Genomic DNA, 17,022 nt, shown 5'->3' on the forward strand with positions numbered 1-17,022 from the left:
CAGGGAGTTTCTCTGGGCTTTTCGTCACACTTATTTCAAGATGTCCGAAATAACTCAAAGAAAAAGAACAATGATAAAAAAAATTAACTTTTAATGAGGCACAATTACAATGTAAAGCTGAAACATGTTAGAAGTGAAAGACTTTGTTACAGTCAAGTTAATGAACAGTTCATAGGATGAGCTGTGGCCAGGAGAAATTGTGAAAGCAGCAGCAGTAGTCCATGATTTGTGTCTGCAGTCTGAGAACAACTGCTTCAGGCTTTATTTGTTTTCTCATCAGACTCTCCTTTCCCCAGATTTACTGAGTTTCAGAGTGTTTGATAGTCTCCTAAGCATAAGTAATACTGACAACAATATGCATGAAGATTCACACCACTTAAGGGCATTCCCATTTTCAATTCTTCAAATGACATCTATTTCATGGCTGGCTTAATGTTGGCCCACTTTACACAGAACAAGTAGTTATATTTTCAGAAAGAATTCAAAATTTGCCATAGTTGTAATAAAGCACTAATCACATGGTTGGCCACAAGACATGGCAAAACAACAGAATAAAAAGTAGCTTCAGTGACTTAAGTAAAAAAAATCCTTTAAAAGTATCATCAAAACCCTGCAATATAGTAAAATTCATTTTATGAATTGATAAAACCAAAATAGATTTTTTTATTTTCGTATAAACAATTACTTATATTAGTCTTCGTACTAATCAATTGTAATTACATTTGATGTCCACAGAGAATTAAATCTTTTAGATCTGTTCACTGAAAGACAAAATAACCAGCAACCAATTACCTTAAAATCCATTTTCCTTTTCTTTCTATTCTTCCAGTACACTGAACGTTCAGCAATTAAAAGTGGAACAGTCTGTTTGTTAATGCCATTGTGGGAATGTCGAATGCAATAGTATGCACACGGTAACATCACACATTTTCTATCTGACATACGTATATTCACAGCTTACTTTGAGGAATCTGAAGTCTCCACACTCTTCTAACCTCAACCTCTGCGCTGTCCAATTCCTGAAAGACAGCAGGGTCTTGTGTCTGTGCAAAGCGACTCAGAAGAGGCTCCAACACAGAAACTGGGATGCTGAAGTTTAAATGGGGATATGTAACTTTGGCTGCAAAGTCTCTTGTATTACTGGACACAATACCTGGATAAAAGCAAATGCATTTATTAACTGTTAGACTGATATGACTGAGATATTGCATCATTAACCTTTATTAAATTTTGGAAAAGTCAGGTATAGTACATAATGATATTCCAGCATACTTTTGCTAGAAACTTCATATTGGTTAAATGATGCCCCCTACTGACTGAAATCAGAAAACTCAGGGTTCCATAGCCATATGCATATCAGTGCTATGCTGACAGTAAGAATGTTACTAGAAGTGAAGTTGTGATATACTGTTAGTTGTGACATAGCGAATTAATTGTGCAATAAAATGCACATGAAATGTGGCTGTTTTAGGTAATTATTTAACACTGTGTTACCTAACAACTCTCCCGTTTTGGCACGGACAACAGCCCCACCACTGGCTCCGCAATTCACTGCACAGGTTGTCTGCAGCATCACAGGCTTGTTTTGCAGGTGAACGACCCTGGAGAGTATCCCTGAAGTCAGTGAGGGGCCACAGGTTTTCCCTAAAGCTCCATAACCCAGCACAAGCACATCCTCACCTAGAAACAGACAGCAATAAGGGGATCTTTAACGTTGCTACTAAACAGTGTAATTTATTTTGAGGCAATTAATTTGAAATGATCCCATAATTAATAAAAACATTAATGAAATATGAAGATTTCTGGTTCTACTGGTTTAAAAGAACAAAAGTTTCTCCACATAGTATTAAGCTCATTTAATTTAGAGCATAGTCTATGAATTAAAGGGGAAGGGAAACAGCAATAGTGAAGTCACAACTACAGAAATGACAGCATAACTTGGCTATCAGTTAACATGCAGTTATTCACACCAACTATTTTACTGTACCAGGCAAAAAACTGGTGGTTAACTGTGGCACCAGGACATGTGAGAAAGGCTCCTGAAGCTGCACAACAGCAATATCATAAGGAGAAGATTGCTTTGTAGAATACAGCACTCTGCTACTCACAGTCTGAGGTCTGAGGGGAGAAAGACCATGTTTAAAATTGTTGAATTATGAATTATCACGATGGTTTTTAATACATTGAAAAAAAAAAATGCATGGCACTACCTTTGACTAGTGTTGATTGTGACTTTAACAAATTGTCTCCCATTCACAACATGTCTGCAAGTTAACACTAAATGGGGATTTATAACAATTCCAGAACCCCAAACTTCTCCACATTCAACCACCACCACCACGGGGTATTTTCCATTTTCTGACTTTTGGTGTGCATCAGCTGGGACATGAGGGATATCAGTGAACGAGTGTGCTGATATCTCTCTCAGCGACTGATAAGAGGTTACAGCCTCTAATATGTTTTTCAAAATTAAATGCAGAGAACACACTAAAGTCAGACCAATCCATTCACTGGACTTCCAACACAGTGGTGAAGTGATTAAGCCCACAAGATACGATATGTCTCCATCACTCACAAAGAGACCTCCTCCCTGAGTGCCAGGCAGACAGCGGGCATCTGTCAAAATCAGTGCATTCTCCTCTCCAGCCAGGTTGCTCACGATGCCTTTGCTCAGTGTGCTCATGAACAGATCAGGACAGAAAGAACCAAACGGAGATCCACATGCCAGGACAGAACATCCCTTTGCAAGCGCTGTACTCTTTATCCAAGGCACAGGATCAACCTGGGTATCTGGGGTCATTTGCAGAAGTGCAAACCAACTCAAGAAATTCGAGTCGTAGAGAATTTCATTGTCCTCATCACAATCAGTAAATTTCCACTGTTCAGAGTCAGTAAACAGTTTTTGCAAAGCCATCTGGAACTCCACACAGTTGATCATCATGAGCAGCTCAGCAGGTTTATGGCATGTTGGACACCCATTCATTATGGATCTCTTGCTTGGGAACTGGTTCACCTTTCCATCTACATGATCTATGTAAATTTGAATTTTGTTACTAAATTTGTGAGCACTTAATATATTGGGGTTTTGGCTTATACAGTCTTTATCTAGTAGGAAACGAGAAAGCAGCAGCCCACTGCAGAGCACAAGTCCAGACTGATAGTTTAACACCACTCCACTGCAGCTCAGTGGATTTCCAGCCGGCTGCTGCTTCTCATCACAGCTGCTCTCAGAAACAGTGACAACACAACACATTTGCTCGACTGACATTTTCTCAAATGAATAAAATCCCCTCCAATACAGATACTTCAGAGATATTCAGCTCCTGTGTTTAAAGGTCGCAGATTAACCTAATTCCTAACTCAACTGACCTGAGTTAACATGTAGCCTACTTTTAAATAATTTATATGCTCGTTCTCAAATTAAAAAAGCAAACCGAGTGAAGAACAGCACCAATATAAACACAAACAACAAAGTAATGGACTTCGAATGGCTTAAACTCATCCTATTTTGCATTTTATGTAAAGCATAGCCATTGCTACAAACCACGCAGCTGCTGGTAGGTTAGCATTTCTGAAACCAGCAAAAAAACGCTTCAGGGTTTGATCTCATTGGTCGTGCTACAGGCCTGCGTCGTTTCCTATTGGTCCGTATGAGTCACATGCTAGTGTCCCGTTTCCTGATTGGAGCAGGACCAAAACACGGCAGTAAACTTATTGGCGATTCAGTTATATAAACCTATTTTTTTAAGCTTTTGATAGAATTCTCTCGTTTTGCAAATAGTTCAAATTTCGTTTTGACTTTTGCCAGGGTCGTAGTTACGAAAATAATATGCAAATCGTTAATATGTTAACACATAAATAAATGTGTATTTCTCATGCCAATGTACACTATATGGCCAAAAGTTTGTGGACACCTGACCGTCAAACTCATATGTGCTTTTTGAACATCTCATTCCAGGTTTAGTCCCCCTTTGTTACCTCCACTCTTCTGGAAAGGCTTTCCACTAGAATATGGAGCGTGGCTGTGGGGATTTGTGCTCATTCAGCCAAAAGAGCATTAGTGAGGTCAGGAGAGAAAGCCTGGGGTTCAGTGGGGTTGAGGTCAGGGCTCTGTACAGGATACTCGAGTTCTATCCACTCCAGCCTTGGCAAACCATGTCTTCATGGACTTCGCTTTGTGCACAGGGACATTGTCATGCTGGAACAGGTTTGGGCGCCTTAGTTCCAGTGAAGCGAAATTGTAATGCTACAGCACACAAAGACCTCCTGTACTCCTGTGCATGCTTCAAACCTTGTGGCAACCGTTTGGGGAAGAACCACATAGGCTATGGGTGTGATGGTCAGGTGTCTACAAATTTTTGGCCATGTTGTATGTTACCATAATTTCAATACACTTTTTACAAATGCAGATAAACTTTTTCCCAAATCATGACAGAACAAAGTACAGACAACATACAACGAGAATTGAAAATATTCACTTTTATTTTTGTCTGCTCCAAAATAAGCATGAAATAAGCATGAAAATTGTGCTGTTAAGGTTTTTTGAGCCACATCATTTAAAAAAGATGATTGAAGGCAGTTCTATTTACAAATGTGAAAAGTGACTTAACATGACAGTCTGTATTGCACAAGTGCTCTTTCTCTGAAAGGTTGATGTTGTGCTGTTCATGTGCTCCCATCATTGCATGTCAATCGTACTGAAGATCAAAAAGTACTTACTGCAGAAATAATTCATGAATGTTAACAATCATATATTGCATCTACAATAGTGTAGCCTTAAAATACTACAATTCTAAAAAAAAAAAAAAAAATATGTAAAGCACCAATCAGTTGTTCATACCACAGCACACTCATCAAGGCACACATGTTAATAGTGTTTAAAAATAAAAAATAAAGTATATGCAAGCTACATAAGACTAGTTATTGCACCATATTTCATATACCTGTTGGTTTATTTCCATATCATGGCAAAAATTCACTTTTTCCATTTGATAAAACATGTGCAATACATATTTATCTGAAAGCGTATGTAACAGAAAGTGTACGTAATTTGGATTGACTCAACAAACCCTGAATGTAATACTATTTATCCTAAAATACTCCAGACTCAATACGTACCATATAGTTTGCTTCAATTTTAAAAGGAGAAATTATACAATCGGTTATTAGTCTTTGTCGTTTGAGACTACACAAATGTATTTTAGGAGCATGTTTTAATTTTGGCACAATTTAAAAAAATACTACTACTAGAACAATTGTCAGTTTTCATTCCATTTTAAATAGTTCTTTACTCCTGAGTCACACCTTCAATAAATAGGGTCAAGCAGGTTTGGAGAGGCTATTGGGTCTTAACCAATTAGTCAATGTATTGAGAAAGCCATCGGAAACCGTCCCCGTATCCTTGTCTTTTTAACACGCTGCACATGAAAACTTCCATTGGTCTCATGTTCAGCTCTTTCAGTGCCACATTCCCCTAAAGATAAACAATCAATAATTAGCAAAAATTCATTTCAAATTAAGAAAAACTAAATTATGCAAGCCAATTCTGTCACTGTGAAGAGAGAGACATTGTAATCAGAGCATTCCAGAATTGTATCAGCTCTTATGCTAAATACGTATACTTGCTTAAAAAGCCAACTTCAAAGAATTTAAGCCTGACACATTTTTCTTTTTAGAAAATGTTGAAGACATACTAAGAAATACAAAAAAACTACAAATAAGGCCCACGCCTTATGATGCGTCTGTTTGTTAATTTTCTACCTTCCCAGTAGTGTGTCCATGTAGGCCAAATGCTCCTCTCAGTGCATCTTCACTTATTGCCTCGGGTCGATCAATTTTATTTCCCAAAATAAGGATTGGCACATTGGATATGGTCTCATCAGTTAGCAGGGCCTAAAATCCGAGACAGAAAATAGTCGTGTTGGAGTTTCTATACAAATTGTGTCTTGGTAAAGGGAAATAAAAAGATAATGAATAAAATAAAATTCTTAATGACTAAAATGAAAACATAATAATAATAATAATAGCTTACATCTAGTTCGACTTTAGCCTCATGTAGACGCTCATGGTCAGCACAATCCACAAGGTAGACTATTCCGTTTATGGCTGGTAAGTAATTCTTCCAAACTCTTCTTGCTGCAGGTGAATTACAAAAATACATTTGCAAAGCTGTAATACAGTTATCTGTACAAATCCCTGTAACTGTAAAGAGTACACTAACACTATAAATCATACTGTAATACTTCAGATGGTTTGATGGATCGCCATGGTTACCTTGTGCATGCCCACCCAGGTCAAACGTAGTGAAAGTCATCCCAGCAATGGTCAACTCTTCCGAAGCTGATAGAAATGATAAAAACAAACACAAATTCATGACACCAGCCTAGATGATCAGGTTAATGTTATGCCTATTGAAACATATTTCAAGCCTTTCCCCACATATTGCAGTGTATCCGTGCAGCACAGATGAACAACGACTACTGACTTGGATGAAGTGTTGGCACATGCTGCCCGAGTCGATCATCCTTAAGCATGTGCAATAATGTTGTTTTTCCTGCATTGTCTAATCCAAGGAAAACCAGCTTTCCGGTCTTTTTATACAGTCCTAATGAGAGAACGGGTGAAACCAATCAAGTGTTTCTTACAGAAACTGTTTCTTACAGCTGTTAGTATTAATGCTAATAGCTAAATGGGGTGGACAGTTGTATTCGTGATACATTACCTAATATTTGCAAAACACTACTGAATCCTCTGTAGATCCAATCAAATATGAAAGACATTCTGTTGCTGTTCCCTGAAGGCAAAGAAAAAACAGAAACCGAACACATAGAACAATAGCAACTCATTAAAAAATACTATCATGGCAATTCCAGAGCAGTGTTTTGAGGTTTACATTGTGGCACAGTTTACTGGACAAAACCAGGCTAGAATGTGAGCAGTGGCATGGAGTCTTAACTTTGGATAAATCCATGCTTAGTCTGTGAAGTACAGCTCAATAACACCACTCTTTCCCACACACACACACACACGCACACACACACACACACACACAAGCTATGGTGTTTATTAATGCATTGTGGCTGATTTGCACAATTCCACTGTATTCGGTACACTGTGTCCCACAGATGCAACACTATTTAGCAACCAACTATTTTTACAAACGGGTTAGTGAGAGTTACCCGACACCATGCGCCAATGGTATACACACACATTTGTTTTACTATCCTTGTGAGGACTTTCCATTAACAATTATTGTTCATCATTATTATGAACTAACTAATGCTATGTCTACACCTAAATCTAAACCTAACCTTTATTTTATTTAATTAAAAGCTGTAGTTCTTGTTTAAAAAGCAGTCTTCATTGTAAGGGGGGGGGGGGGGGGGGGGGAAACGACACACATACACTGGGTCCCCACTAAGATATAGAAACATGCATGCATACGCACACGCACGCGCACACATGCACGCGCACGCGCAAATGTCACTCAAATGGCAGACCTACTCACCATGAAGACAAACCCCCCAACTCCCAACCTAACGTGTTTCAGTTTGCGTTTTTTTTACATCGTTTAAACATTGTGTACTATGAATAAACTACTTCACCAAGCTGCTCTGCGCCCCCATTCCTAGTTAAAGGAAGAGTATTATTTAAACCACGCCATTAGGCCAGGTTTTAAAACGGGATGAAAACACTGTGGCTGACTAACCCATACCAGCTGCCTTGACTAGCCTATATATAGAGAGCGCGAGAGGGCTCAAGCAACATGACAAACCCTATTTTCCCTCTAGTAATTAATTTAAAAAAGGAAAAAAAACATACATATCATTGACAAACTCATCAATATTGTTTTAAGTACATGAGGCCAATATGAAGGTACCCAGTCTGGGACAGTATAGCAGGCTCCTGTTTCAGTATAACCCACCTCAGTGAGTGTCACCCCGTCAGCTCCGAGTCACTCAGACCACCTCAGCTTTCTCACTCTCTCTGCTGTGTGTCCACGACTTCAGCGTTCCAGATGTCAATACTCACTGTAAGCTACATTGGCTAATTTCTAACTAAATGCGTCAAGTAAACAAACCCGACTGTGGTGGGATATGCGCTAACGGTGCGTGTGAGCAGCGCCCTCGTGTGGTAGAAACTGGCAGAACACCGTGTGTGTGTGTGTGTGTGTGTGTGTGTGTGTGTGTGTGTGTGTGTGTGGTGATACAGGGTCATGTAAAACAGCTGTGTGTGAAACATGGGTGTAGCTAAGGGCTAGCCACTGCCACCCTAGCGTGAAGGAGTATAACATCAACCTAATACTGTCCAGGAACAAGCAGGTTTAAAACCACTGACCATAATGAATAAACAGGTGAGCGAACCCTAGACTACCACCACAATAAAGTCATTGGTTCTAACCTGCTGGCCAACGCATTGTAAAGGTTCTTGTTACACCCCGGTGTGTGAGGCAACCCGCCACCACCATTAATACTGAGAAGCAGCGCTATGTGGCACGCAGTATAAGACCTCCATGTAGTACGTTTGTGAAACAGAAACACAGAAGACACAGTGACAAGCAGAAAATCTTTATTGATGCAACCATCTAGTACCTGAGTACAGCCAGACTGCTACTTTCCATAACAATCATAAACTGTATGCAATCTAATAGCACACTGATTAAATTAAACGGAAAATATATATATTTAGCAAGATGTGTTAACTTTTCCCTGCTACTCCTATCATGACTTCCATACATGTTAAATTATTTATTTCTGCCTATTTGTACATAATCTAAATGAAAGACATCAGGCTGGTCCATAAAGATTGGGCTTCTCTTGTCATTTCTGATAATAAAACCATTTGTCAACTGAAAAAGAAGAGAATCACAAGGTTATTTTTTAATCAAACCATTAAGCGTTGCATTTAAAACATGTCATTTGCTCATCAGTTAAAAAGAAAACACTTCCTGCATATTAGAATTTGGCCCCAGGACAGAAACTGTCTTTTGCCCTACTTTGCTTCACTATCTTACAAAAAAAACAATGCAAATTCTAGATACACATCATGGTTGTTTGGGAGATAAAATATTTTGGGTGGAAATACAGAGCTACTCTGAACTAACCATGTCGTAGGTCACTTAAAAATGGCATTTTTTTTGTAGCTGGATACAGAAAATGTTTGTGTTTTAATAAGTGACTAAAAAGAAAAAGACACATACCCGAGTCTGGAATGGATCCTGCATCGCCACAGGGACAAGTCTGCGATGAGAAGAAACAATATGTAAAGACATTAATAAAAGACTGAAGGCATATTTATGATAAATCCTGTTTTGAAATGTTTTAGTCTGGCAAAGTCCAAAACACTGACAATGTGCACACAACAATAAATATCTACATTACTACAGTACATTCCTTATTGCCACTATTCAAACTGAAAGTGAAATGAATCAGATTCGCAATCGTAAATAAACATGAAACAAATGGCTCACTATAGGAGTAGATGTATCAATGTGTTTTAGTTTATTAGGCAAACAATAAATGGCAAAATGAAACAGACCTTGAATTGATATTTTAAGCCATCACTGTGAACTAGTGCAGCAGACATTTCTCAATGCTACTTCTTCAATTCCTTAACAACTTATACCCTCTAGCTTTAAGCAAGTAACCATACTTCAACCTATAGTACAGTATAGTACACTTCAGCTACAAAAATAATACGCAGATCTCCATCTTAGGAACTCTATGCCAAACAGTGCTTTAGAAATTTGAAATGTATGCCAGTGTTGTTTAAATGTTTAATTTCTACACTGTCTTTAGATGTAGCTCACTGTGTAGATTAGCTAAGACAGAAGAATAACATACTAATCATTATTAATCAATCGCCTGTAGATTCTATCCGTTCTGTTTTTGTCACCTTCATCAGTAAGTGAAAAATCAGGGAAGCGGATCAAAAGAAAACACCAAATATCTGCAAAGTGCACAAAAATGACTTTAAATGGCAACTTTTTTTTCCCTACTAAAGCAAAATTACAGCACAGATTTTGCAGAAAAATGTGTCATTACATAAAACATAGAAAACATCAATTTGATGTCGCTTACATTATTCTCAAGAAGTTGATGGAAAGCTACTCACAATTTTTTTAACTGTCATTTTAAACTCCCTCTATGTTTTACATGTGTATATTTTTGTCATTTTTCTGTTTGATATGGTGTTGACACCATGCCATGCCAGCAGGAAACGCCAACATTTAAAAAAAAAATAATAATAATAAAAAAAATAAAAAAAACTGTGAAACATTTATAATAAATAAACTGTGGAAACATTTTAAATGGGAATCACAAAAAAATTGCCATCCATTTATACAGAATACTGCAAAATAATCATATATGAATTTCATATGAAAACAAAACTTAAGAAGGGAAAAACTTCTTACACAATCAACAACTGCCTTGGCGTCCTCCGGAGAGAAGCAGAATGGACTGCCTGCTTCTGACACACAGGTGTTTTTACTGCACAGCAGAGCAAAAAGATCACATCTATTAGGGTACGTTTAGCATAAGCAATATATTATATTCCTTGTGCTATTGATATTATTCAGGAGTCCGTTCCTTTTCAGATTTCTAGGCTATATCACTATATATTACAGATCTTGATATTGCTTTATGGAAAGACTTGTTAAGAAAGTACTTGTGTCTAAAATGGTCCAGAATGGTCCAGATCTGGCCTTCATGGTCTGTACTTTCATGACATGTTCACAAGTCCACATACAAAACAACTGACTGTTGGGCTGTAGAGTAAATTTACATTTTTAAATTCATGACCATAAAATGAAAAAGCTCTTACCAGCTCAGACCTCCTGCATTGGCCTGTTGTGAAATAAGTGCTTTCCAGAAGTCATGGGTGCTTTTGATTGTCTTAATGGCAAAGTCCTGTAGTTAAAAAAAAAAAAAAAAGAAAAGATTAACAGCTTGTTCTGAACTTATTTTCAAAACATGCTTATTGACATGATATTGGATCAGGGGTGGATAAATCATAAATTTATTAGCTTTAGTAAAAGAGGTCTAATGTTACTGATCAGAAGGTCAGGGGTTCAAACCCCATCACCGCCAAGTTGCCACTGTTGGGCCCTTGAGCAAGGCCCTTAACCCTCTCTGCTCCAGGGTCACCGTATCTTGGCTGACTCTGTGCTCTGACCCTACCAACCGACTTCCTAACAAGCTGAGATATGCGAAAAAAGAATTTTGCTGTGCTGTAATGTATATTGTATCTAATGAAGCACACTGTATTTGCAGCCTTTACAAAAAGTTAGACAAAAAAAACGCTGTCCAGTGTTTCTCACGATACATTTAACCACAAGGTGACTTATAACAGGAGACGGCTTTCTTCTGTATTTGTTGGTTTCAACATACCTATGTGTTCCTGATACTAGGAAGACTGTCTGTGCACATTAATTATCTGCCTAGTAAAAATCGTTCTACTGTCAGATCAGACCTTGGCCGATGTGCGCAAAGCAGCAGGTGGTTTTGGAAGAAGTAGCACACGCTACTGCGTTGCACTACAATAAAGTGTATTAAGTTTAAGTAATACCAAGTAAAAAAAAATTTTGCTTTTAAAAAAGTCAATAAAGAGTAGGGTAGTAGGGTCTTTCTTCTTTTTCAAATAAAAAACTAATAACATGGACATGAAATCTGTGATTTGTCCACCCCTGTGGATTCACCTGTCATCTGGGTACGTTAAATTTAAATTTCACATTAATATATAACTACTAAAAACATGTATTTAAATGACTTGTTGAGATCTTCATTTTCTTTTTTTTATTTAGTTGCAAATGCCTGGGACAGGGTCATCAATTTCCTGTAGTACTGGATAGCTCTTATGCCAAATAAATCCAATGTACATTATATGGCCAAAAGCATGTGGATGCCCTACCATGACCCCCATATCTGGGCCTTCCCCAAACTGCTGCCACCATGTTGGAAGCACACAATTGTCTAGAATGTCTTTGTATACTGATGTTCAAAAAGCACATATGGGTGACATAGTCAGGTGTCCACATACTTTTGGCCATGTAGTGTAGCTAATATAAACATTTAGAACATTTAGTGTTGGTGAGGTCCTGTTTTACCGGTTTGTGCCTTACTCTAGGATTCCTTTCAGTATTACTGGGTTTGTATTTTTTCCTTTTTGTATTGACCTGAATAGTGGAGAACAAAACATAAGAGCACCTTATCTTTAAACTCCCCGTTGAAAGCAAACTGGTTTTCAGGCTTCCCGTCTGGTACTTTGTATCGCCTAAACCAATCCACAGTAGCTTCAAGGTACCCTGGCTTGAGTCGCTGAACATCAGCAATATCTGAAATTAACATCACAGAGCAAATCAATACCATTCTAATAAACATTGCAATGCCAATGAAAGACAATGTAATCAAAGTGATTAATGTAGGAGAATTTATGCCAATATAGAAAAAAATTAAAGTGGGACATTAAAAATCAGTCACCATTCAAGTCTTTTGCTTCTGGGTCATCAACATTGATTGCAATAACTTTCCAGTCAGTTTCGCCTTCATCAATCATAGCCAGTACACCCAGGACTTTCACTTTAATAACTTCTCCTCGTGAGCATACCTGAAAAAAAAAACATGCAGTCATTTATACAACAGAGACCTACAGAAGGAACATCAAGACACAACGTATAAACTGAACTACATACTATTAAAAATAAACAGACAAATTAATACTTACCCTGCTGCCAATTTCACAGACATCAATTGGGTCATTATCACCACAGCATCCAGTATCACAGTCTTTGTGGCCAGGGTCTTCCCACGTCTGTCAGAAGGGAAAAATGGTTGGACTCAGAGACACCAAGGAGGTTCAGAAAACCATGTAAACCATTGTTAATGATTCCATGCTCAATTTAAATGAAAGCCAAAGCAAAAATATCAACCAAGATTCTTCTGCAAAAGATCAAGTGCCCTTTTCATATATACACAAACAGGAGAGGGTGATCTAGCAAAAATATCATATTACCTTTCTTTTTTTAATGTGGATCACAATTCATGATCTTATTACTTATGATCTTATAATTATTTTTCATGTTGGGTTTTAAGACTATTTTGGAAGTTACTGAACAGAGCAACCAAACTAATTCCGTATTGAGGAAATACACAGTATAGCTCTACATGCAAATTGAGTCCACTTAGGCCAAAGTACCTTTTCAAACAGTTTTTATTAACACAATAAAGCATGGATAGCATGATTACTTTATTAATCAAGCATGGACAGCGTATTTAAAATGTGCATCACCCATACTAATGTCAAAATTCAAAGTGCAATTTTTATTTAACATTTTTAAAATAAGCTAATTGCTGCTTCATTGTTGAAACTGAGGAATGGCAGTGTCAGAGAAACGTCTGAGACTCAGTAAGTCATGTTATGTTCCTTAAAACCCTCTTTTTCGATTGTTGATCTGGTACGATGTAACAGCATCAGTGATGTCTTTCCAGCGCTTACTTGTATTCTCATAAGTAGTGCTTCTTCAGAAGGATTTGCTTACTTTAGTGCTGTTTCTGGCTGTGGTGCTGTTCATGTGTGCTTCCTGTGTTATAGATTTCCACACTCTTTGGGGTGGTTTCTTGATGGTTAAACAAATGAATGTTTTCAGCCATGCTGCTATGTTGCCATACAACATTTGAAGGACACATAAGCCTAGTCTTGTTTTGTTTGTGTGTCTGTCAGGAAAAACACAAGCTGGGCTAACATATAAAGTAATGCTGGTTCATAAAGTAACTTGGGGTGCCATGTCTGAGCATTTTCAACACAACTGACAAAATTGTGTTTACGCGCAATCTCCCTGTAAAAAGATAGTCATATCACCCACCCCAACACACATTACATGATACACCTTTATCAAAGTGGTCAGAAAAGTACATTAGTTATATATCTGTATATCTGCCTTACCTGAGGAATTGCACCATAGTTCCAGATGTATCCTTTATGTGGGAAAACATTGGCCACATAACGCAAATTCCCTTTTTTCACGTCCTGCTTTATTGGATTAAGTGGGTCCTTTGTGGCAATCTGAGAATAAAAGCACCTGCTAGCACTGAATCATTCATACTTAAGCCGCTGTTTTTACTTATATATAACTATATACTAGAAATTAGTTGCACATTAGGCAATGTCACAAGACTTGATGTAAAATTGCATTGATTATAGAATGGCAACAAAACCTTTTCATTTATTCTATTAGTCATACCTCCATTTTTGCATTTGTCCATCGGGGTACCTCCACAACCATGTGGAAAATGTTCTGTGAAATAAATCATTTTCAAATGTCATTTCTGCTCATATGATGATGGCTATATTTTAATCCTGACATGTTTATGATTAGTATAGCTTGTGGAATTGAAGAAGAGTAAAACAATGAGATAATAAGAAGATCAGTGTAACTATTTTACAATGTACTAGAAGGCTAAAAATTCTTGCTGCAATAGCTAAAATATTTTGAAGTTGAGAAATAACCTTTGATTACCCAAGAAATCTCATGAGGAGAAAAACTATTTGCTCTTCTATAATTACACCCAAGAAGTGATGCTACACAATTCTCAGTAACTTTGAACAGAAACAACCAAGTTACAAGAACACAATACCTGGGCTTCATCTGCGTAGATAGGGATGTCATGGAACGGCGAAATGTATTTTCCATCTTGGTCCTCTGTTTAGAAAAGGAGTAACACATATCTCACACACTGATGTAGAAAGAGAGGTGTACAATACATTCTCCTCAATGAGTCACAGTATTAATGTTCCAGGAAATTAAGTTTAATTAAGTTTACATAACATATTGCAGGCTATCTGTTAAATGTCACATGAAGGTCATATCACTACTGAAAAAAAAAATAAATAAATAAATAAATAAAATATATATATATATATATATATATATATATATATATATATATATATATATATATATATGCTGAATATTAACATTAGAAATTAAGCTGATAAAGAACTTAGGGTTAAAACTGTTTTGTTTTTTTGAAAACAGATAAACTAACTTTCACTTTTTTTTCCCCACAATTTGTAGGTATTTTTCTCAGGTACATTCATTTTAGTTTTGTTTCACACACACACACACACACACAGCCGAATACGACAATCGTTAACACCAAATATATAAAAACAAATCTACAGTATTTGTTATATTTCATAATGTGCTCTGTGGTAGAGTTAGCTAGCTAGCATGGGCCATAACATACACTACCTGTCTACATGAAGGCAAATGAACATGTTCATACAGTACAGTACTCAACCTGTGCTCTCACATTACTGTGTCGCTTAGAAAGCTCAAGAGGGCGACAGACAGTCTTTAAAACCTTTTATGAAACATTCCCAGTAACATCGAATTATGAAAGTTAGGACTCGGTAGTCTGGTGCTTTCTAAAATCAGAGAGCCATCCAAGCATTCCCTGACTAGCCTCATAGCCGCATAGCTACTCAGCATCCGCACTACAGACATCCTTCCACTTGTTCTCGGAGCTCTTCCCATTTTCTCTTGAAGGCTTCTTTATTAGAACTAACACAACACAACTTCTTGGCAGGGATATTTTTTTTTTCTAATTACTGACCCACCACGTATATGTTTATATGAAAGAACCAGCTCTAACAGAGGCTGAGCTGCTGACAGGGAGTAACTAGCCTGTGTCCTTAGCTGACTACACTCCCACTGTAACACTCACAATGCAGCCTGCTTTGTGGTATAAACCTAGCAACCTGTGAGCTCGACCTAGCGCAGATCCGCAGAGTATTCTCCTGCCCTTAGCTGATGAATGATGCAACTGTAGCCTAGGCGACACGTGGTCCAGTCTCTCTAGATTAAAAAAATAAATAAATAAATAAAAAAGCATCATCCATTCAAGGTTTCTCATAAATGAAAAACCATGGCACTCACTGTAAAACACCCTATAGCTCAGAGTGTTGGGATTTCCTCGTTCTTCAGTTGAGAAGCTCATGGCTGCCAGCGGTAAGCGTCCGGAGATAATGCGACTCAGTGACGTGGGGCTCAGAAGTTCAACAAAAGCCTGTGTGTGGGAAGGAAGAGTCATAACTCAGAGAAAAGGAAGCCCTCCTTCACTTCCCCTAGCAAGTGCACAAGCAGAAAGCGCTGATCCAAGTTGAAACTCAATCAGAATCAGTATGAATTTGACTGTTTCTGTATTATAATGTACTTACACTGAGTTATTCTCAAACCGAAACAGGCTTTTACTTGAAACATATTTACTGATTTTTCAGTTCAGAGCACCACATGCACTATCCACCACATGATCATTACACCCATATGTGATTATCGTAAATCCCAATCCAGATTTAACCCCCTTTCGCTGTTATAATAAGCTCCACTCTTCTGGGAAGGCTTTCCGCTAGATTTTGGAGAGTGGCTGTGGGGATTTGTGACATTCAGCCACAAGAGCATTAGTGAGATCAGGCACTGATGTCAGGAGAAGAGGACTGGAGTGCAGTAGGTGTTCCAGTGCATCCCAAAGGTGTTCAGTGGGGTTGAGGTCAGGGCTCTGTGCAGGACACTCGAGTTCTTCCACTCCAACCTTGTCAAACCACGTCTTCATGGAGCTGGGTTTGTGCACATGGGCATAGTCATACTGAAACATGTTTGGGCCTCTTAGTTCCAGTCAAGGGAAACTGCAATGCTACAGCATTACATTCTAGAAAATTGTGTGCTTCCTACGTTTTGGCAACAGTTTGGGGAAAACCCACATATGAGTGTTGATTGTCAGGTGTCCAAAAACCTTTGGCCATATAGTGCATTTTTAACAAACACATTACAAATCCTTGGATGTTAAATGCTATAACACTTAAAAAAAATAAAATTAGATTACTACTAAAATGTAAGACTACTGCTTTAATGAAGAATGGCATATCTGGGATACTACAGTATCCTAAATCTTATTTTGCTCAAGAAAACAAATTTCAATAAGTCCAAAGAAAGACAGTTAGATTTTAATATCAGGTTCTTCAGTG

General features: G+C 37.7%; 3 protein-coding genes across 4 annotated transcripts; all 3 read right to left on the bottom strand.

The window, feature by feature from the left end:
• Positions 1-74: 74 nt before the first annotated feature.
• tysnd1 (trypsin like peroxisomal matrix peptidase 1) lies at positions 75-3,600 on the bottom strand. The gene is made up of 4 exons (XM_026933239.3): positions 2,211-3,600; positions 1,988-2,118; positions 1,495-1,680; positions 75-1,153 (listed from the first exon to the last, which is right to left on the bottom strand). Exons 1-4 carry the CDS (start codon positions 3,266-3,268, stop codon positions 951-953), a joined length of 1,578 nt encoding a protein of 525 aa, XP_026789040.2. The 5' UTR covers positions 3,269-3,600; the 3' UTR covers positions 75-950.
• Positions 3,601-4,464: 864 nt separating this feature from the next.
• Positions 4,465-8,128, bottom strand: sar1ab (secretion associated, Ras related GTPase 1Ab). Of its 2 annotated transcripts, XM_026932981.3 has the most exons (7): positions 7,925-8,128; positions 6,722-6,793; positions 6,485-6,604; positions 6,274-6,339; positions 6,032-6,135; positions 5,761-5,892; positions 4,465-5,473 (listed from the first exon to the last, which is right to left on the bottom strand). In XM_026932981.3, exons 2-7 carry the CDS (start codon positions 6,777-6,779, stop codon positions 5,357-5,359), a joined length of 597 nt encoding a protein of 198 aa, XP_026788782.1. In that variant the 5' UTR covers positions 6,780-6,793; positions 7,925-8,128; the 3' UTR covers positions 4,465-5,356. The 2 variants fall into 2 exon arrangements, with proteins under 2 accessions (XP_026788782.1, XP_026788791.3); XM_026932990.3 differs by lacking the exons at positions 6,722-6,793; positions 7,925-8,128 and having other exon boundaries at positions 6,439-6,579.
• Positions 8,129-8,551: 423 nt separating this feature from the next.
• Positions 8,552-16,106, bottom strand: ppa1b (inorganic pyrophosphatase 1b). Its single transcript, XM_026932364.3, has 11 exons — positions 15,938-16,106; positions 14,634-14,698; positions 14,240-14,293; positions 13,942-14,061; positions 12,724-12,810; positions 12,480-12,606; positions 12,207-12,334; positions 10,825-10,910; positions 10,415-10,490; positions 9,200-9,239; positions 8,552-8,848 (listed from the first exon to the last, which is right to left on the bottom strand). Exons 1-11 carry the CDS (start codon positions 16,089-16,091, stop codon positions 8,820-8,822), a joined length of 966 nt encoding a protein of 321 aa, XP_026788165.3. The 5' UTR covers positions 16,092-16,106; the 3' UTR covers positions 8,552-8,819.
• Positions 16,107-17,022: the final 916 nt, after the last annotated feature.

This window comes from Pangasianodon hypophthalmus, chromosome 3, assembly GCF_027358585.1.
Source record: "Pangasianodon hypophthalmus isolate fPanHyp1 chromosome 3, fPanHyp1.pri, whole genome shotgun sequence".
NCBI classification, from domain to species: Eukaryota; Metazoa; Chordata; class Actinopteri; order Siluriformes; family Pangasiidae; genus Pangasianodon; species Pangasianodon hypophthalmus.